This window comes from Rhinoderma darwinii, chromosome 7 (assembly GCF_050947455.1).
Source record: "Rhinoderma darwinii isolate aRhiDar2 chromosome 7, aRhiDar2.hap1, whole genome shotgun sequence".
Classification (NCBI taxonomy): Eukaryota; Metazoa; Chordata; class Amphibia; order Anura; family Rhinodermatidae; genus Rhinoderma; species Rhinoderma darwinii.
The window spans coordinates 25,709,990-25,725,488 of NC_134693.1; the positions used below are offsets into that span (position 1 = coordinate 25,709,990).

General features: G+C 42.8%; 1 protein-coding gene across 1 annotated transcript in view; it reads right to left on the reverse strand.

Moving 5' to 3' along the window:
• NRDC (nardilysin convertase) overlaps nucleotides 1-15,499 on the reverse strand; it is a 25,895-nt gene continuing 10,396 nt past the window's right edge. Inside the window, exons 12-31 of the mRNA XM_075832992.1 lie at nucleotides 15,004-15,124; nucleotides 14,440-14,498; nucleotides 14,307-14,361; nucleotides 12,158-12,262; nucleotides 11,687-11,810; nucleotides 11,527-11,613; nucleotides 11,321-11,440; nucleotides 10,814-10,865; nucleotides 10,007-10,157; nucleotides 9,281-9,408; nucleotides 8,650-8,812; nucleotides 8,257-8,288; nucleotides 7,200-7,338; nucleotides 7,059-7,106; nucleotides 6,375-6,427; nucleotides 6,165-6,248; nucleotides 5,084-5,174; nucleotides 4,056-4,172; nucleotides 2,660-2,749; nucleotides 1-1,792 (exon numbers count right to left, since the gene is read on the reverse strand). Of these exons, the coding sequence (XP_075689107.1) occupies nucleotides 1,592-1,792; nucleotides 2,660-2,749; nucleotides 4,056-4,172; nucleotides 5,084-5,174; nucleotides 6,165-6,248; nucleotides 6,375-6,427; nucleotides 7,059-7,106; nucleotides 7,200-7,338; nucleotides 8,257-8,288; nucleotides 8,650-8,812; nucleotides 9,281-9,408; nucleotides 10,007-10,157; nucleotides 10,814-10,865; nucleotides 11,321-11,440; nucleotides 11,527-11,613; nucleotides 11,687-11,810; nucleotides 12,158-12,262; nucleotides 14,307-14,361; nucleotides 14,440-14,498; nucleotides 15,004-15,124 (2,020 nt within the window). The 3' untranslated portion in view covers nucleotides 1-1,591. The remainder of the gene's footprint in view (nucleotides 1,793-2,659; nucleotides 2,750-4,055; nucleotides 4,173-5,083; nucleotides 5,175-6,164; nucleotides 6,249-6,374; nucleotides 6,428-7,058; nucleotides 7,107-7,199; nucleotides 7,339-8,256; nucleotides 8,289-8,649; nucleotides 8,813-9,280; nucleotides 9,409-10,006; nucleotides 10,158-10,813; nucleotides 10,866-11,320; nucleotides 11,441-11,526; nucleotides 11,614-11,686; nucleotides 11,811-12,157; nucleotides 12,263-14,306; nucleotides 14,362-14,439; nucleotides 14,499-15,003; nucleotides 15,125-15,499) is intronic.

The following is a 15,499-nucleotide window of genomic DNA, read 5'->3' on the forward strand; positions in this document are numbered from 1 at the left end:
CCGAATCTGCATCATGTCAATTTCTGTTGCGGATTTGTGGCGTGTGGTACCGGTCTAAAGCCAAACTTGGGTGTCTGTCCGCACACAGTGATAGACACACAATTTTTGGCCAGTTGTCTTGTACAGACGATACACATTAAAACGATGTTATCACCAGTACAAGCGGCATGGCCAAAAACCGCATTGCAGAAGTTCTGCAGTTCATGGTAAAGCAACGTGCTGTTTTACCACGCGACACTTCCACTACGTGTACAGGCAGCCCCATTAGCAGAGACTCATTTGGCTAAGTAACTGTGTGGCAGTCAGGCTAAGGCCACATGGAGCAGCCCTGTACTTGCCGCGACACATTCAACAACCTCGCCGGCACCATGTGTAGCACGGCTGTCAAATGGCCAATTAATGGCCGTGCATTATTGTGGGTCAAACAGCCCTTTACCTGCAAAATTGTGTAGCCTAATACACCCTTTATGGCCGCACAATTTTGCAGGTAAAATGGCCCATTAACAGGCTATATGACAACTGTGCCAACACTGGTGGCCGGGTTAGGGCCCCTCCTTGTGGCCTGACCTTTACGGTTTAATACTTTTAAAGTGTAGCTAAACGTTTGACAAACTTGTGACATGTCAGAAGTTTGGATTGGTAGGGGTCCGAGCACTGACACCCCACCAATCGTTGGAACAAAGCAGCTGAAGCACTTGAGACCGCTGAGCCGCTTCTGGTCTGGTCGGCTTTTTCCGGAAATAAACGTTTCGGCGTACAGACTCAATAGAAAGTCTATGAGCCCGTACTCCCATACATTGGCTTTCCGAACAGACACAAAGCGGCTGAGCACTTCAGCTGCTTCGTTCTAGCGATTAGTGGGGGGTCTTCAGTGATCGCACCCCCACTGATCCAAATTTCTGACATGTCACTGTGACATGTCGGAAGTTTGTCAAACGTTTAGCTACACTTTAACTATTACTAATAGTTAACAATTATTCTGTCTTTGCTGTAATGGAAATCAGGTCTTTATTTACCAAACTCCTGGGGGCCTGTGCTTATTCACAGCAGACAAGCAGAACAAGCAGAGCTGCAGCATAAACCAGGATAGTGGAACGCAGCAGCATCCTGAGCCATTGAAGAAAATAAATAGCAGACGAGAATCACAAAAACAAATGTGACACAATGGTGAATCTTAAATATCTAAGGTGACTAAAGATCTATTAGACCAACACCACCATTACCACTTTTCATCACAGTCATTCAATTGTTTTCTTATATATGTGAAGGTAACAGACAGACAACCATAATCCTTTAGTGTCTGTTTTTAAAAGAACAACGTACATGTTAGAGCTAGGTGCTTAAAATTCAAGCACTAGTTGCAAAAAGAAAAAATAAGGAAAATATATATAATTAAAACCGGTCAGGATAAGGCTGCAGTTGTTCCACAGACCGCAGAGTCCGCAAGTGTTCATGTCAGAGCTTTGTTATGTTACACCTTTAAAATCATCCAGAAAAAAAAAAATTAAAAATAAACTATAAACCTTGAAAAGTACAAGTGTAGACGAGTCCACTGCACTTTGTCACCTAAAAGGGAGAGTCCCGTCAGCTCTCAATTGATTATTTTGTGATATGGCAGCAGCGTTAAGGTGCTGGTAAAGCTGCGGATGTCATCGATCTGCACAGTGTCGGCCATAAGAGGAGATGCGGGGAGGAAAATCAGGTTTGTAATATTTCCATAAGACGATTCTGGTTCCCCTGATGGAGTCTGAGATGCAACAACATCTGGTTCCTTCTCTCCGAATCCAACGACCTGTGAGGAAAATAATCCAGATGATGTTATAATTTCTCATCAGCTAGTACATATGAGAAGCGGAGAAGTCTGAACATAAACCTACATTGGGGCCGGTATATTGTAAAATTATATTTGCGGGACACACACACACACACACCGTGGATAAACGGGTTTTGCCAACAGAAAGAACTTCTATAAATTACCCCATGTACATGCCAGAAGTAGCAGGACACAGTAATGCTCTCCATGGTAGGTCCACCAAGTTATGTGACATATTGGGGAGGTCCAATATAAAATGGTAATAATTAGAATATCTTAAATGCGGTTGGAGGTCTGTATTTCGGAGCTTCAAATCCTCTATATAGACAGATTTAAAAGAAAAACATGTTGGCTGCCTTCAGTCACCACTAGAGGGCGTTTGCTGCATACTCTGTAAGCTCCCTCTAGTGGTGGCTGTAGTAGCAGTGACTGTCAAAATAATATAGATTAAGAAATTAATTTGATTAAAAACCGCAAAATGGTGTTTGAGGGAGGACAGTCACATTAAAACTGGATGTCATAGTTACATCTTTTACTATGGTTTGTAGAAGCTGTTTGGCTTCCTAATAGAAGAGACCAACAACCATTGCTTGTGACAGCCCAAAAGGACAGAAGGGTTACCTCAGTGACCACCTCCCTACAGGGTCTGTCCAGCTATTGGACTAAACTCTGCAAATTAACGAATAGGTCCTAGATTAGTGAACGCCAACCTGTGGCTCTGGAAAGGTTGCAAAAGTACAAACTCCCTGCATGCCCTAACAGCTTGAGAGTTGTAGTACTGCACCAGATAGAGGGCCACAGGTTGGAAAGCCAGGGGCTAGACTACAAAAAAAGAAGAGCACTCACATGTACACTCAAGACCTTCCTGTCACAGCCTCGGTGAGCCTGGTACCAGCGGGCCATGTCTTCTTTATTAAAGGTCTTCAGGACATCGATCTGAAATAAAAACAATGGATAAAAGCCTTTAAGATCAGACAAGACCCCAGTTGTTGGATTCATGGTCAATAAACGATTCCCCATTGTATAATGAAAAGTTACAGATCTTCCCAATATAATTTCTGTATCGTATTTGAAGGTTCATATTGAATGGCAGCAAGCAGAGCTCTTAAAAAGGCACGAGGAAATAATACAGAAAGTTTACTGAAAAATATAATAACTTTTCATTACACAAAGAAGAACCTTTATTTCCCAAAATGGTTAAATCCTTTTAACCCCTTAAGGACACGGCCAATTTTAGCCTTGAGGACAGAGCAATTTTTTTTAAATTTCCCTCTTTGCATCCCGACGCTCATAACGCTTTTATATTTTGTACGACCTAGTTGTATGAGACTTTGTTTTTTGCGGGACGAGTTGTACTTTATGTACGTACCATTTTTTGGTACAAATACATTATCGTTTAATTTCTATAAATTTTTAATTAGATTAAAATGCAGAAAAAAAGCAGTTGTGCAGCAGTTTTAATATTTTTTATTTAACACCTTACACCTATCATCATAAATAATGGTATACATTTGTTGTACAGGTTGTTACGGTCGTGGCGATACCAAATATGTCTATATTATTTCATGTTTTGGGACTTATATTTTAAAAAGTTTATTTATTATAAAAAATGTGTTTCTGTGTATTTTATTTACTTTTTATTTATTTATTTACCATTATTATTTTTTTACATTCATTTAACTTTTTTTTTTAATCCCATAAAGGGATTTATCATTTTGATTTTTATTTTGTAACTGTAATGTACTGGCATAGATCTATAGGCAGTTGTTAGGGCATACCTCAGTATGCCCTAACAACAGGAAATATGTTCAGACAGCCCTGGGGTCCTTCACTGGACCCTGGGCTGTCTGGCCATACGAGTTGTGGGCTTTGATCGCGTCACAGTTATTTTCTGTGACGCGATCAATGTGCAGTTCCCCCTCTTTGAATGCCGCGATCAGCTGTCATCGCGGCGTTCAAAGGGTTAACAGCGGAGAGAAGATGTTTCTCTCCTCTCCGCTGTCAGAGCGGGGTCGTGGCTGTGTATTACAGCCGTTGCCCCGCTCTCGATCGCACACACAGAGACGGCACAGACGGCTGTCACACAGGACGAGTATGCTCGTCCTAATGCGCGAAGTGCTCGCCGCTCAGGACGAGCATACTCGTCCTGTGTCGGCAACCAGTTAAGCCACATTATAAACAACTGCATCAAATCTGCCAGAACAATATAATCCAGATGAAGAAGTGAAATCACGCAGTTTACCTCGTGCTCCAAGCGGTCGAAGAGATACTGCTGAGTGAGGACTTCGCCCCAGTTCCTGTCCACTTCTTCTCCGAGGTGGGTGTCCTCACATTCCTTCAGCTTTATTAAAGCCTTAACCTGTAAAGGGCACGACATCACCTGTTAAACCAACGCTTACAACTGTTCTCATGGGCATCTCTTTAAGGGGTTGTAACCGCTCATATCTGCCGGACGAAGACACTGGTGCGGTCTTGAGACGCATATCCATCAGGGTATGTGCACACGTAGTGTTTTCAGCCGTTTTTCGGGCCGTAAACTTTCCGAGAAACAGCTGAAAAATCGGAAGTAGAACGCCTCCAAACATCTGCCCATTGATTTAAATGGGAAAACAGCGTTCTGTTCCGACGAGGCGTTTTTTACGCGGCCATTTTTCAAAACGGCCACGAAAAAGAAGTGCATGTCACTTCTTCAGCCGTTTTTAATAGACTCTATAGAAACACAGCTCCAAAAATGGCCGTTAAAAACGCGACTGATTAAAAAACGCCTGAAATTCAGGAGCTGTTTTCCCTTGAGAACCGCTCCATATTTTCTGAAGTTTTTTATTTTGTGTGTGAACACACCCTTATAATCAATAAAAGGCTTTTAAACTTAACCAATCTGGGCCTTCACCATTTTACTGTGATCCAGCGGTGCCAAAAGACAGCTGGAAGGCTGGCATTGATGTCACCAGTCTACCCTCGACCTCGAGTAGGTCACAAGATCCGGACAGTAAAATGACATGTCCTCAGTTTTTGTGGCCCCCCCCCACACGGACTCGCGTGCACGGGGCCGTATAAATAAATAGGTCCATGTGCTATCCGCAAAATTGCACAAAAAAAACCCCCAAAAAAAACAAACAAACAAAAATAAAAAAACAATTGTGTGAATTAGGCCTTACCTTGGGGATTACAGATTCTTTTCTAGTAATATAGTGACGATCCAGAGTCAGACAGTGGACTGAAAAGGGAAATTCTGTCTGGAGAGGGAGCTGGTTATTTATTTCACGTTACCTGTGTTTTAAAGGCTTCATCCGTTAAGTTCTCAATTTTTTCCCCAAAGCAAAGCAGAAATTCTTCTATTTTCTTGTCCACGACTTCAGAGCTGCACAAAAAAACAAAACCACCAGTGTAATAGACATGATCAGTAAGCGATTCTGCTCTGGACAACCCCGCAATAATTAATGGGGAGATCAAGATCAGGAATGGATTTTCGAGCATCCGAACAGAACATTTTGCACTTCCTCGATGAATGCACCGTGTCACCGGAATGCCGCCTGGACGCTACATCAGTCACCTTATAGAAACCATCTCTTTCTAGAAGCAGCCATACAAGAACACTGGAGATATAGATTGTGATTCCCAATGGGGACAGTAAGTAGGGACCTCTGTACAGCGCTGCACAATATGTTGGAGCTATAGAAGTAAATAATAAAGAGGTGTATGTAATGGTGTGACGGAGAAGGAGCAGCACGGAGTATGAATGTACTAAATGTGAAGCAGGTGATCTGCTACTATGTATACTACACCAAAAACCCGGCTGTCAAGTATTATATACAGCACTAAAAATGACTTCGGGCATTAAGTGCCAGGAAAGAACGGAGCCACTTGGGCTCCTGTTAAGCTTGTCTTTTTTTCCCCCGGAGGCCTCAACGTTCAGCCATTGCTCATAATGGGCCAACCGCGCATCCTCCGAAAAAAGACCAACAGAAAGCGAAGTTATACAGCACTTTCCCAGCACTGCTACATTCTGAAAATCAATCGGGATCACGATCGGATCCCCCATTGATCAGACATGGGATATCCTAGCGAAATGCCATCAATGTCTTTATTGACTTTTAGGAGCACCTTGAGGACATCTGTAAATGTACAGCAACCACAAATATGGAGACCGTATACTTTTTTCTGCCATCCAGAGTCTCTTGTAGGTTCAGAATAAGAAATCGAACACACGCTTACATCATGGTCCGGACCTACAGAAAACACGTCTACATAGAACGTGCACAGATTGCGCTAGGATTCTTCTTCAAATTTTGATTTTACGTTTTACTGATCCGCAAAAAGGTCATTTGTAATTCAATCCCATTTCACTCACTTGTATTTACTTGCTTGTGTTTCCACGGTGACAGAAAAGCCCAGAATTCCAGATGTATTTCTGCAGGTCGGATATACATGGTACCTACAGAAAGAGGGGGAGGGGTAAATATTTTTCACTTGTACCAGTCGGCATTTTTTTTATTATGACTATTATTAATTTAGTTCATATTAAAGCGAAGCCGATATTTCTGCATCTGCGGCGTCTCACCCAAGCGTCTGCTTGGTCCTCAGGAAGTCAAAACAAGGTTCCTCCATGTGCATCTAGAAAAATTGAAAGAAGTCATTTAAAAAACAAAATTGGTGCCGGAGGGCAAAATTTATGTAGGTTACTACCACCAAACTAGTGACAGGCCCTATACACAGGACGCTGCGTCTCCCAGGGACTAGGCCTCATGCATAAAAACTGGTAGTAGCGTAAGGCTTGGTTCACACACTGTAAATAATACCCTGTTTAACCAGATTAGAAATGTAAAGGGGTTACATACAGATGTTGTGGATTTAGCCACATATTGCATTGCAGATATCCCCAACAGATGAAGCGCTGATTCTGCAACCAACATTATGCAGCAAATACGCAATGTGTAAACCCGGACTAAAAGATGCCATTAGCAACCAATCAGATCGCTTCATTTCTAATCCAGATTTGGAGGAATGAAAATGTAGAGATGAATTGCTAAGGGTAACACCAATGCCTTCTTAGAACTTTTTGTCATGTATGAAGCCCACTGTGACCTCCAGGGTCACCAAATGATACTAAATTATTCCCTCAGCCATCAACTTGGGAAAATTTCATTATACTGGAAAAATCTATCAAAAACCTCATTAAGAAAAATTGTACTATAGGCGGTGACCATGAACCTGACTGCCTGGGACAAGGACCTGGATCACTTACCACCAGCAGCTCCATCAATGTGTAATCCCGTAAATTCCTAGCACCAGACTGCAAAAAAACAAACAAAAAAAAAATGAAATAAAAGGAATAAACCCCCCTCCCCATCTTGTGCTTGGTGATAAGCTTACAACATGGTCGCACCTGGTAATACACGGTGACCTCAGAGTTGGAGTCGCCTTTATTCAGAGACTTGACTTTACACAAATGGCGAGAGGTTGGCAACTCAACCACCTGAAACTGCACCGGGACCTTGTTCTCCAGAGGCAGAAACTTCAGCTTACTGATGAATAAAAGCGCAGACGTCAAGCAGAATCATCGAAGGTGATCAACTCTCCCCATCGTTTCCTCATAATAAACCCAAGTATAACTTTACAGACGTAATTCAACCCCCTTTCCAACCGAGACGTAATAAAACGTCTGTCACACTAACCATTGCTTTGTATGTGGATAAGTCACGCATATAACGTTCTCTGCAATACAACATGCAGGTGTCCGTTCTGAATGACTGCATTCAATTGTATCTCCCATTTTGCTATCTCACTTTGCTATCATTGAATTGAACAACTTTCCTCTAGACCAGCAGCCCATGGAAGGTGTCACTGGTCAATGTCGTGTCTCGGAGGATCATGATCGCACTCCTACTAAATCACTGGGGCAGTTATTACGCAGGTGGAGCTGCAGACGTAGCCCATAGACTACTGGACTAATGACTTTTTCTGCACGACCAATCAAAAAGAGGAGTTGTCTGTCAACTAAATTCACAGTCTGAAGATTCCAATGCTGGTGCGAAAACTTTCAAGGATTATTTTGTCTCTCAATCGGCTACTGAAAAATGCGTGGAGAGAGAGCGAGAAAAAAACCGAAAAAGAGCAAAAGAGCAGACGAGAGAAAGGAGAGCGGTTTTCACAGCTCCACTATCTCCTTGAATTTGGTCGAGAAAGAGGTCGTGTCTGAGAAAAGATGAAGAAAACAAGGCCCCATTGATCTAAGCATTGGTGGCGGTCCCAGTGTTACGACCCCCACGGTGGGTATATTCTATGATGTGGTATATTCTAATGAGGTCATCAATGTATTTTGTTAGAATACGCCTTTCAAATTTCTGACTAATCCTTATAAAATATAAGAAAATCTTCTCACTTTTAGTCACCGAATGTCAGGAACAGAAATTTACACACATCACACAGATATATCGTCTCACCTTATAACATAATTCAGGAACTCTGCAGACTCCTGGAAGAGATCAAATGGATTTAAAAAAAAATATCTTACAAAAAAAAACATGTATCATCTGAAGGGAACATCATACAAATAATGCAAACACATAAACAGTAGGCTCAAGTGGAAAACAAATGCTGCTCATTTCATGCAGAGGCGCAGATAGCAGCTTATCCTATTCCAGTGCTACACGGAGAGGAGTGACATCTCTTACCTCTGTATCCATCGATGTGCTGCGAGCTGGAAATGCAGAACAGCTGGAGAGCCCAATATCAATTCAAACTCGCTGTTCAGCATAGAAATTCATGGATACGGAGCAACAACAATGTAATGTGAAGGAGCAGGTTAGGACAACCAGAAGGCTCGACACACTCACCTTACTGGTGAAGTTGCCCTGGACCAAGCCTTCTACGTATAGTCGAGACTTGAACTGGTCAACAAATGAGAGTAGTTGTTCCAAAGTCAAGCCCTTGAGAATAGTGTGGTATTTTTCGATCATGGACCAACGGTTACGTTCCAAAATCAGGAGCCGCACATCCCTGTAGAGGAGAGAATATGTAACTATTGAAGACAAGTGATACCGGCTATTTGGGTGTTAATCTTCACCACCAGCCCCCACAATTAATTAGTGGGGGCTGGTGGTTTTGTAAGATTCAGGTTGGTGTTGGCCGACGAGCCACTCATTTGCAAAAGTTACAGGAAATGTGTGTGCTAACAATACTGCATTTAGGATACGTCCACTCGTAGTGTAAACGTTGCAAAATTTCCAACCCGACGTTCGGTGCAGAAATAACGCAGCGTAATAGAGTAGCAGCGAAGTAGATGAGACCTGAACAAATCTCACCCGCACCCTGCGGGGAAAAAAAACCAGCAGAAAAAAAGTGTGGAAATTGACTTGCGGTGTGGATGCTCAATCTGCAGCAGTGTTTATGCGATGTGTGAATATATCCCTAAGGTCTCAAAAAAAAAAGCTAGCCATTTAAAATGCCTACACATGATGTACTTACTTGCCCAGCTTCTCGGGTTTGATCAAAAGGTTGAAGTAGGTTTTTTTAAGCTGTTCTGTGATCATCTCATAGACATCAGGAGTAGTCGTAAAGTCAGCCAAGTGATCCACGATCAACTCAAAAAGCAGCTAAAGAGAGGTAACAAAAGATAAACAGAGTTATCACTTAATATATACCGATAATAAGATTCAATATCCAGTGTAAAATCATATACAAGAGGTAGAATACTAGAGCAATCCTTTATAACAAGACCTTCAACTAAGGGCTCCACCTAGAACGCGGCTTGTAAGACTGACAGAGAATTGCATAAATAGTTAATTCTGACTACAAATGTTATTAGTGCAAAGGCTCCAGTTAGCAGTTGTGGCATTCTTACCAGTAAGGTTGGTCCGGAGATCTGTGTGCAAATCACTCAATAGTCTAAACTACAAATAAGGGTTCTCTGCTTCAGTAACTACAGGGCATCCTTTGGGAATTTAAAACAACCCCTTTAATATTAGGCGATGCAGCAATCAGCTGATCGCCATGGATCTGGCTTCCAGGACCACTGATCTTGTCAGGGAAAGTAGTGGCAGGCTGCTCATCTAACCTGCAGCGGCCTCTACAGGGAAAATGTAGTATTACATGGCGGCCTCGTAATACATGGATGGGCTGAGTCCTCCAGAGTAGACAGTAACTTCTGTATGGTCTCTGTTTTCTAATCACGTCCGGTGATCTCATACTCACCGGTAGTTTGTGGTTGAATCCCTTCGCTTTGACAACGAGTCCATGTTCTCCGGCCACCAGTTTATATTCTAGTTGAGCCACATCTGCTTCATAGGCCGGCTCTGCCAGTGTGTGAGCCAAAATATTAACAAAGATGTCAAAGAGAACCAAGCTGAAACGACAAGAGCGAAAAGTCACTACAGGCCCAGAACAGAGACCTTCACAGCCAGGTCACATCTATTACACACGTGGAATTGAATCACCAAGTGAACAATGGTAGATAAAAAAAATGAAAGATAGGATAGATAGACAGACAGATGATAGTACTAAGCTCGGAGGCTGCTGTGGGAGATTTGCTTTGGTGTCAGGGTATTACTTATTAAATGACCAACTTCTAGATAGAAAAATACATTCACGGGGAGGGGAGGGGAGTGGGGTGGGGTCCGTGGTGTGCACTGGTTTAACCCTTGAATGTCACCTTTCAGGATAAATATTTAAAGTGGATCTGTAACAGTCTCACATGGGACATGTGGCAATAAAAAAATGGCCATTGTTTTCTAGAAAATTGCCACTGCAGCTGTAGATGAGATGGCATCAAATACATGATGTGCTTGCCTCTTACAATACAACCAAATCATCCCTTTACCACAGGACGGGTTTGCATTTTATTACACAGTGATCTCCATAAGAACCCGTCTTCTGGTTTCACACAAGTCCTCTGGGTCTACAACATTTAAGTCTGGCTTTACATCTCATTTATTTATATATTTTGTGAGAAGTACAGCGGGTGCATCCTTACAAATTGTAGCCAGAAGTCCTTAAACTTACTTTTCAGGTGATTGCTGGATTAATGGAGAGATCAGATGGAAGCGGATGTAAGCTACAAGAAAAAAAAAAAAAAAAATCTTAAAAGAAGAGTTTCCGCAATACATTTCACCACTTTATTTTGCAATGTTGGGAACTGGACCTCCCAGTATCGGAGCTACATCCACTGTTAAACTTATGTGCAAATCTTTAGATAATGCTCTACGCCTGGTTCCAATTTCCAGCATGAGCATTACAGCTTTAAATGCGGTGGTCTCCAATGGTCACAGAACTACAACTTCCAGCATGTCCTGACAGCGCAAGAGCCACAAGTTGGAGACCAATACTACATTTTCCAGTTTCTTCAGAGCATGCAGCATTGACCCCAGAGCTTCAGCAGCAATATCGGTCATAAAATTAGGCAGGATTTAACGTTGTATTTTCCTTTTTAAACTGGAGCTACATTTTAATATTAGCAGCGCAGCACAATATTCCTTCTATTCTTTATACAGGACCAGGACATACATTTACCTTTAGGGATCTTAAACTTGTTGTCTTTCTTGTACCACAGACAGCCCTGCTTAATGTCCAGTATCTTCTCCGGATATTCTGCCTCCGGACGGTCTGAAGTCTTCAGGGTAAAGTCAGTGGCTGTAGAAGTGATGAAGACACTGTAAATGCCCTAAGGGGCGATGAGGCAGAGACAAAACCCAGACCCTCCTCAATGCGTTACTTACCAATAAACTTGTTCTCAGCTGGTAGATGAAGGTCGGGGTTTACAGGAAAATCGGTGGCCCACAGCTCTTTCCATTTTGCATCGATTTCTGCAGAAAAAAAACACAACGTAATGGGGGATTGCACATAGTGTTCACCAGACCGGAAAGTCTCTAGCGTTACCTTCAATGCTATACTGAGTGCCGAACCACTTCTCCTTCATATTACACCTGCTCTCATTTTCTGGGGATAGAAGCAGCAGGTTTGCTTTCTCAGGGGTTAGGCCTCGAAGAGCATCGGTGATCACCTGTGCAGACAAGCATGTGGTTAGTCGATAGGTCAGCCTATCAGATGGTACTTCTGCTACATACTAGGAGAAACTCCTGTGAACAAAACGGTGGTGCGGACCAGGACAGCCAATCAGAGCCTTTACATGCACGAGAAAACTTTATTAGCATTTATTGGTCTAACTTACTATCCAGTAGCAACCAATCGTTAGTTTTTGCTACTTACATGTATATGTAAAAAAACACGCATCGGTGGTCGTTAAGAGGTTAAATTCAAGAATTCTTTAGCTTCACACAGCAAAAACCCCAATCTCATGAACACGTTCCAATATACAAAAGTAGCCAAGAGCCAAAGACTAACACTCACATCAGGGGTGTACTCGAAGAGAAGCTGGTCTCCGGTCAGGAAGTCTTCTTTGGGGAATAGCTGCATGTTCTCACAGACATTCTCAGCATATTCTATAGGATCAGTCTACAAAGAAAGTAAAACAACAACTTTAAGCCGGTTATCGACCGGAGATGAAAACCTCCTATGAAAGCATCGCACGTCCCACATATGCAACTAGCATTTATACCCGGCGTTGCTCAGGAGGTTGACTTACGGTATAGATAGAGTAGAAGCTCACTATTCAAATACCTCTCGATATGAATTTAATTGCTAAGGCTAGGCGTACTGGGAACTTGTTGCCGCTTGAACTCGAAAGAAACATCATTTGGAGCGAGGGGAATGCGAGGAATAAAGACAACTTCGGCCTCATGCACACGAACGTACTTTTTTTTCTCCCGTAAATACTGGCATAAATAAGGGTCCTTGGTCACACGTATTCGACCCGTATTCCACCAGTATTTACGGACACATGCTCGTAAATACGGGTCCGGTGTCACCAGTATTTCCAGACCCGTTTTCTCTGCACTAATTGGCAGCCCCTTCTCTCTATCAGTTCTGAATAGAGAGAAGGGGCAGCTCTTTCGGGCAGAGTTTCCGCAGCGATTGAAAGTAAAAGAAGTTCATACGTACCCCGGCCGTTGTCTTGGTGACGCGTCCCTCTTTTGACATAGTCAGACCTCCTTGGATGACACGGCAGTCCATGTGACCGCTGCAGCCTGTGATTGGCTGCAGCGGTCACATGGGATGAAACGTCATCCCGGGAGGCCAGACTGGCGGAAGAAGCAGGTAAGTTAACTTTTAATACTATTAACTCCTGCGGTAGTCACTGTCCCGGGTGCCGAAAGAGTTACTGCTGATCAGTTAACTCGTTCAGCACCTGGACAGTGACTATTTACTGACGTCGCCTAGCAACGCTCCCGTAATTACGGGTGCACACACGTAGCCACCCGTAATTACGGGAGCCCCATAGACTTCTATGGGCCTGCCTGTGCCGTAATTACGGCCTGGGCACATTCCAGTAAGCAAACGGGAAGGTAACCGTGGCCAATAGAAGTCTATGGGCCCGTAATTACGGCCCGTGACTACGGGCATGGCCTCGATTACGTGATCCATTTTAAACCAATGAAAAATCGGGCTTCAAACAAACTTTCGAAAATATATATAAGATTTGTTAAAGGGGTTTTCCCATCTTGGACATTTACAGTATATCCACAGGATATGTCGTAAAAATCCGATAGATGCGGGTACCACATCTATCTCTGATCCCCCTTGACGCTGCTCTTCGGCCATAGACTAGGTGGTCCAGAGTACGAAAACAGCCAACTACCATAGAAGTGAATAGGAGTTACAGAAACGGAGTAGCCAGCGAGTTTGAATGTTTACGTACTCCCGACTATTTAGTCAGTCAGTGGCCGGAGATAAGTGTGAGACGGTAAGGCGGGGGTCACGAGGCCCTGTAGAGATAGGTGCGGGTCCCAGAGGTGTGACCCTCATCTATTGGACATTTATAGCATAGCCTGTGGATATGCCATAAATCTCCAAGACGGGAAAACCCCTTTAATGGCAGGAGCCATACTGACTAATAACAAAGCCTGAAAGGAAATTACCCCCCAAAAAAATAAATGCATGCTACTCCTTCTTTATGTTACTCATGAAGCAGAATAAGGGGTAAAGTAATGCAGAAGGGTAATACATTGAAAATGAGGATGATCTGTCCTATGGATAATTCTGTTATGTAGAGAGAAGTCAGAAACAGATGGCTGAAATAAAGAACCGAGGTGACCATACCCGCTCTAATCCCCGATACACACGTTAGGCATGTTTGTGAACCATGTTAGGCAAACGCCAAGGAAATCTCCAGGCGCATACAAACATAATTATAAGGCCCTATGCACCCAGCGTATGCCAAAAGTGTGTCCTTTTGGTATATGCCAGGCTGGTATGAATTGGTATTTTTTAGCCGTTTCTAGCAAACGGTGATGGTCACAGTGCAGAAACCCCCACTGATGAAAACTTTTGACAAGTTTCTATGATTAGTCAGAAGTTTTCTATAACTGGAAGGTTTTTCCACACTCTACCCTGATTGGTCAACATTAGAAACCAACATTTCCCTTAACATCTTTGGTACCTGTTCCTGATAGTGAAATTCATTGGCCTCAATTTTCTGAATTTCCTGGAAGATCCTGAAGAGATAGAGACAAGGAATCAGTCAAAGTCAGAATAGACCAATACATAGATTTATTATATGTATTATTACCTACCTCTCTTGTGGGCCCAGTTGCTGCAACATCATTAGATACTGGAATACGAAATGAGTAACCTAGAAAATAAATGAGGGGAAAAAAAACAAAACACTTCTAAAATCTAGTTAATGCCTTGCATAAAATTATGTCAAATGACTATCCAGGAAAAAAACAAAAACAATCTATGCCATTGCTAAAAGGGGCCCCATGAGCTCTACTGACACCTCTGTTTTAGTAAATACTTCTATTCCCCTTAAAATAACAATTTTGTAAAGCATCTTTTCTTATAAATCTGTATTGTGCCGTTCCTCTGTTATTCCTCCTGCAAATGTATGATTAAAATTAACAACTTTGCATTATTATAAATGCACACGTAATAGAAAAATCCACAGCAAAACCCTCATGTTACACGTACAGATTTTGCTGTGAATTTCAGCTCGCTCATTGAAAGGGGTGAAATCTGCGGTAAAAATCCGCAAGAAAAAGGACATTCAGCAGATTTTAAAATCTACACCTCAAAAATCAGCAGCATTGCCGTTACGTGCGCATGTAGCCTAAAGGGAATGCGCTTATTTTTCATACCTCATAGAAGTGTTCACATCCTGCATCTGTCAGTGTGATGGAAATACTGAACACCGAATATGTCGCATTCTGCTCAAAACCCGTCTCACTGTTCCCTCCAAACAGAGCGAGTGCCCAGCACCTGAGAGGCGAAACCAAACATATAGGATCCAATTTCACAGCTAATATAAAGCAGCTGCTGAGTGACAATATCCTTAAAAAGTAACTATAACATTTCAAAAGTTTTTGGAAAAGTACAGAGACATATCAGAAGTTGTGATTAGTAGGGGTCCGGGATGCCGAGACCCGCACCGTAGCTGAAATGAAGGTGCTGAAGTGTTCAGCTGAACACCCTGCACCTTCAGCTGTGATCGCCGCTCCTGGTTAGGCCGGATTCAGAGGAGCGTGTTCAGTCCGTGATATACGGTCCGCAGGTCGGACGCATTTCCCGGACCGAACACAGTGCAGGGAGCTGGGCTCCTAGCATCATCGTTATCTATGACGCTAGGAGTCCCTG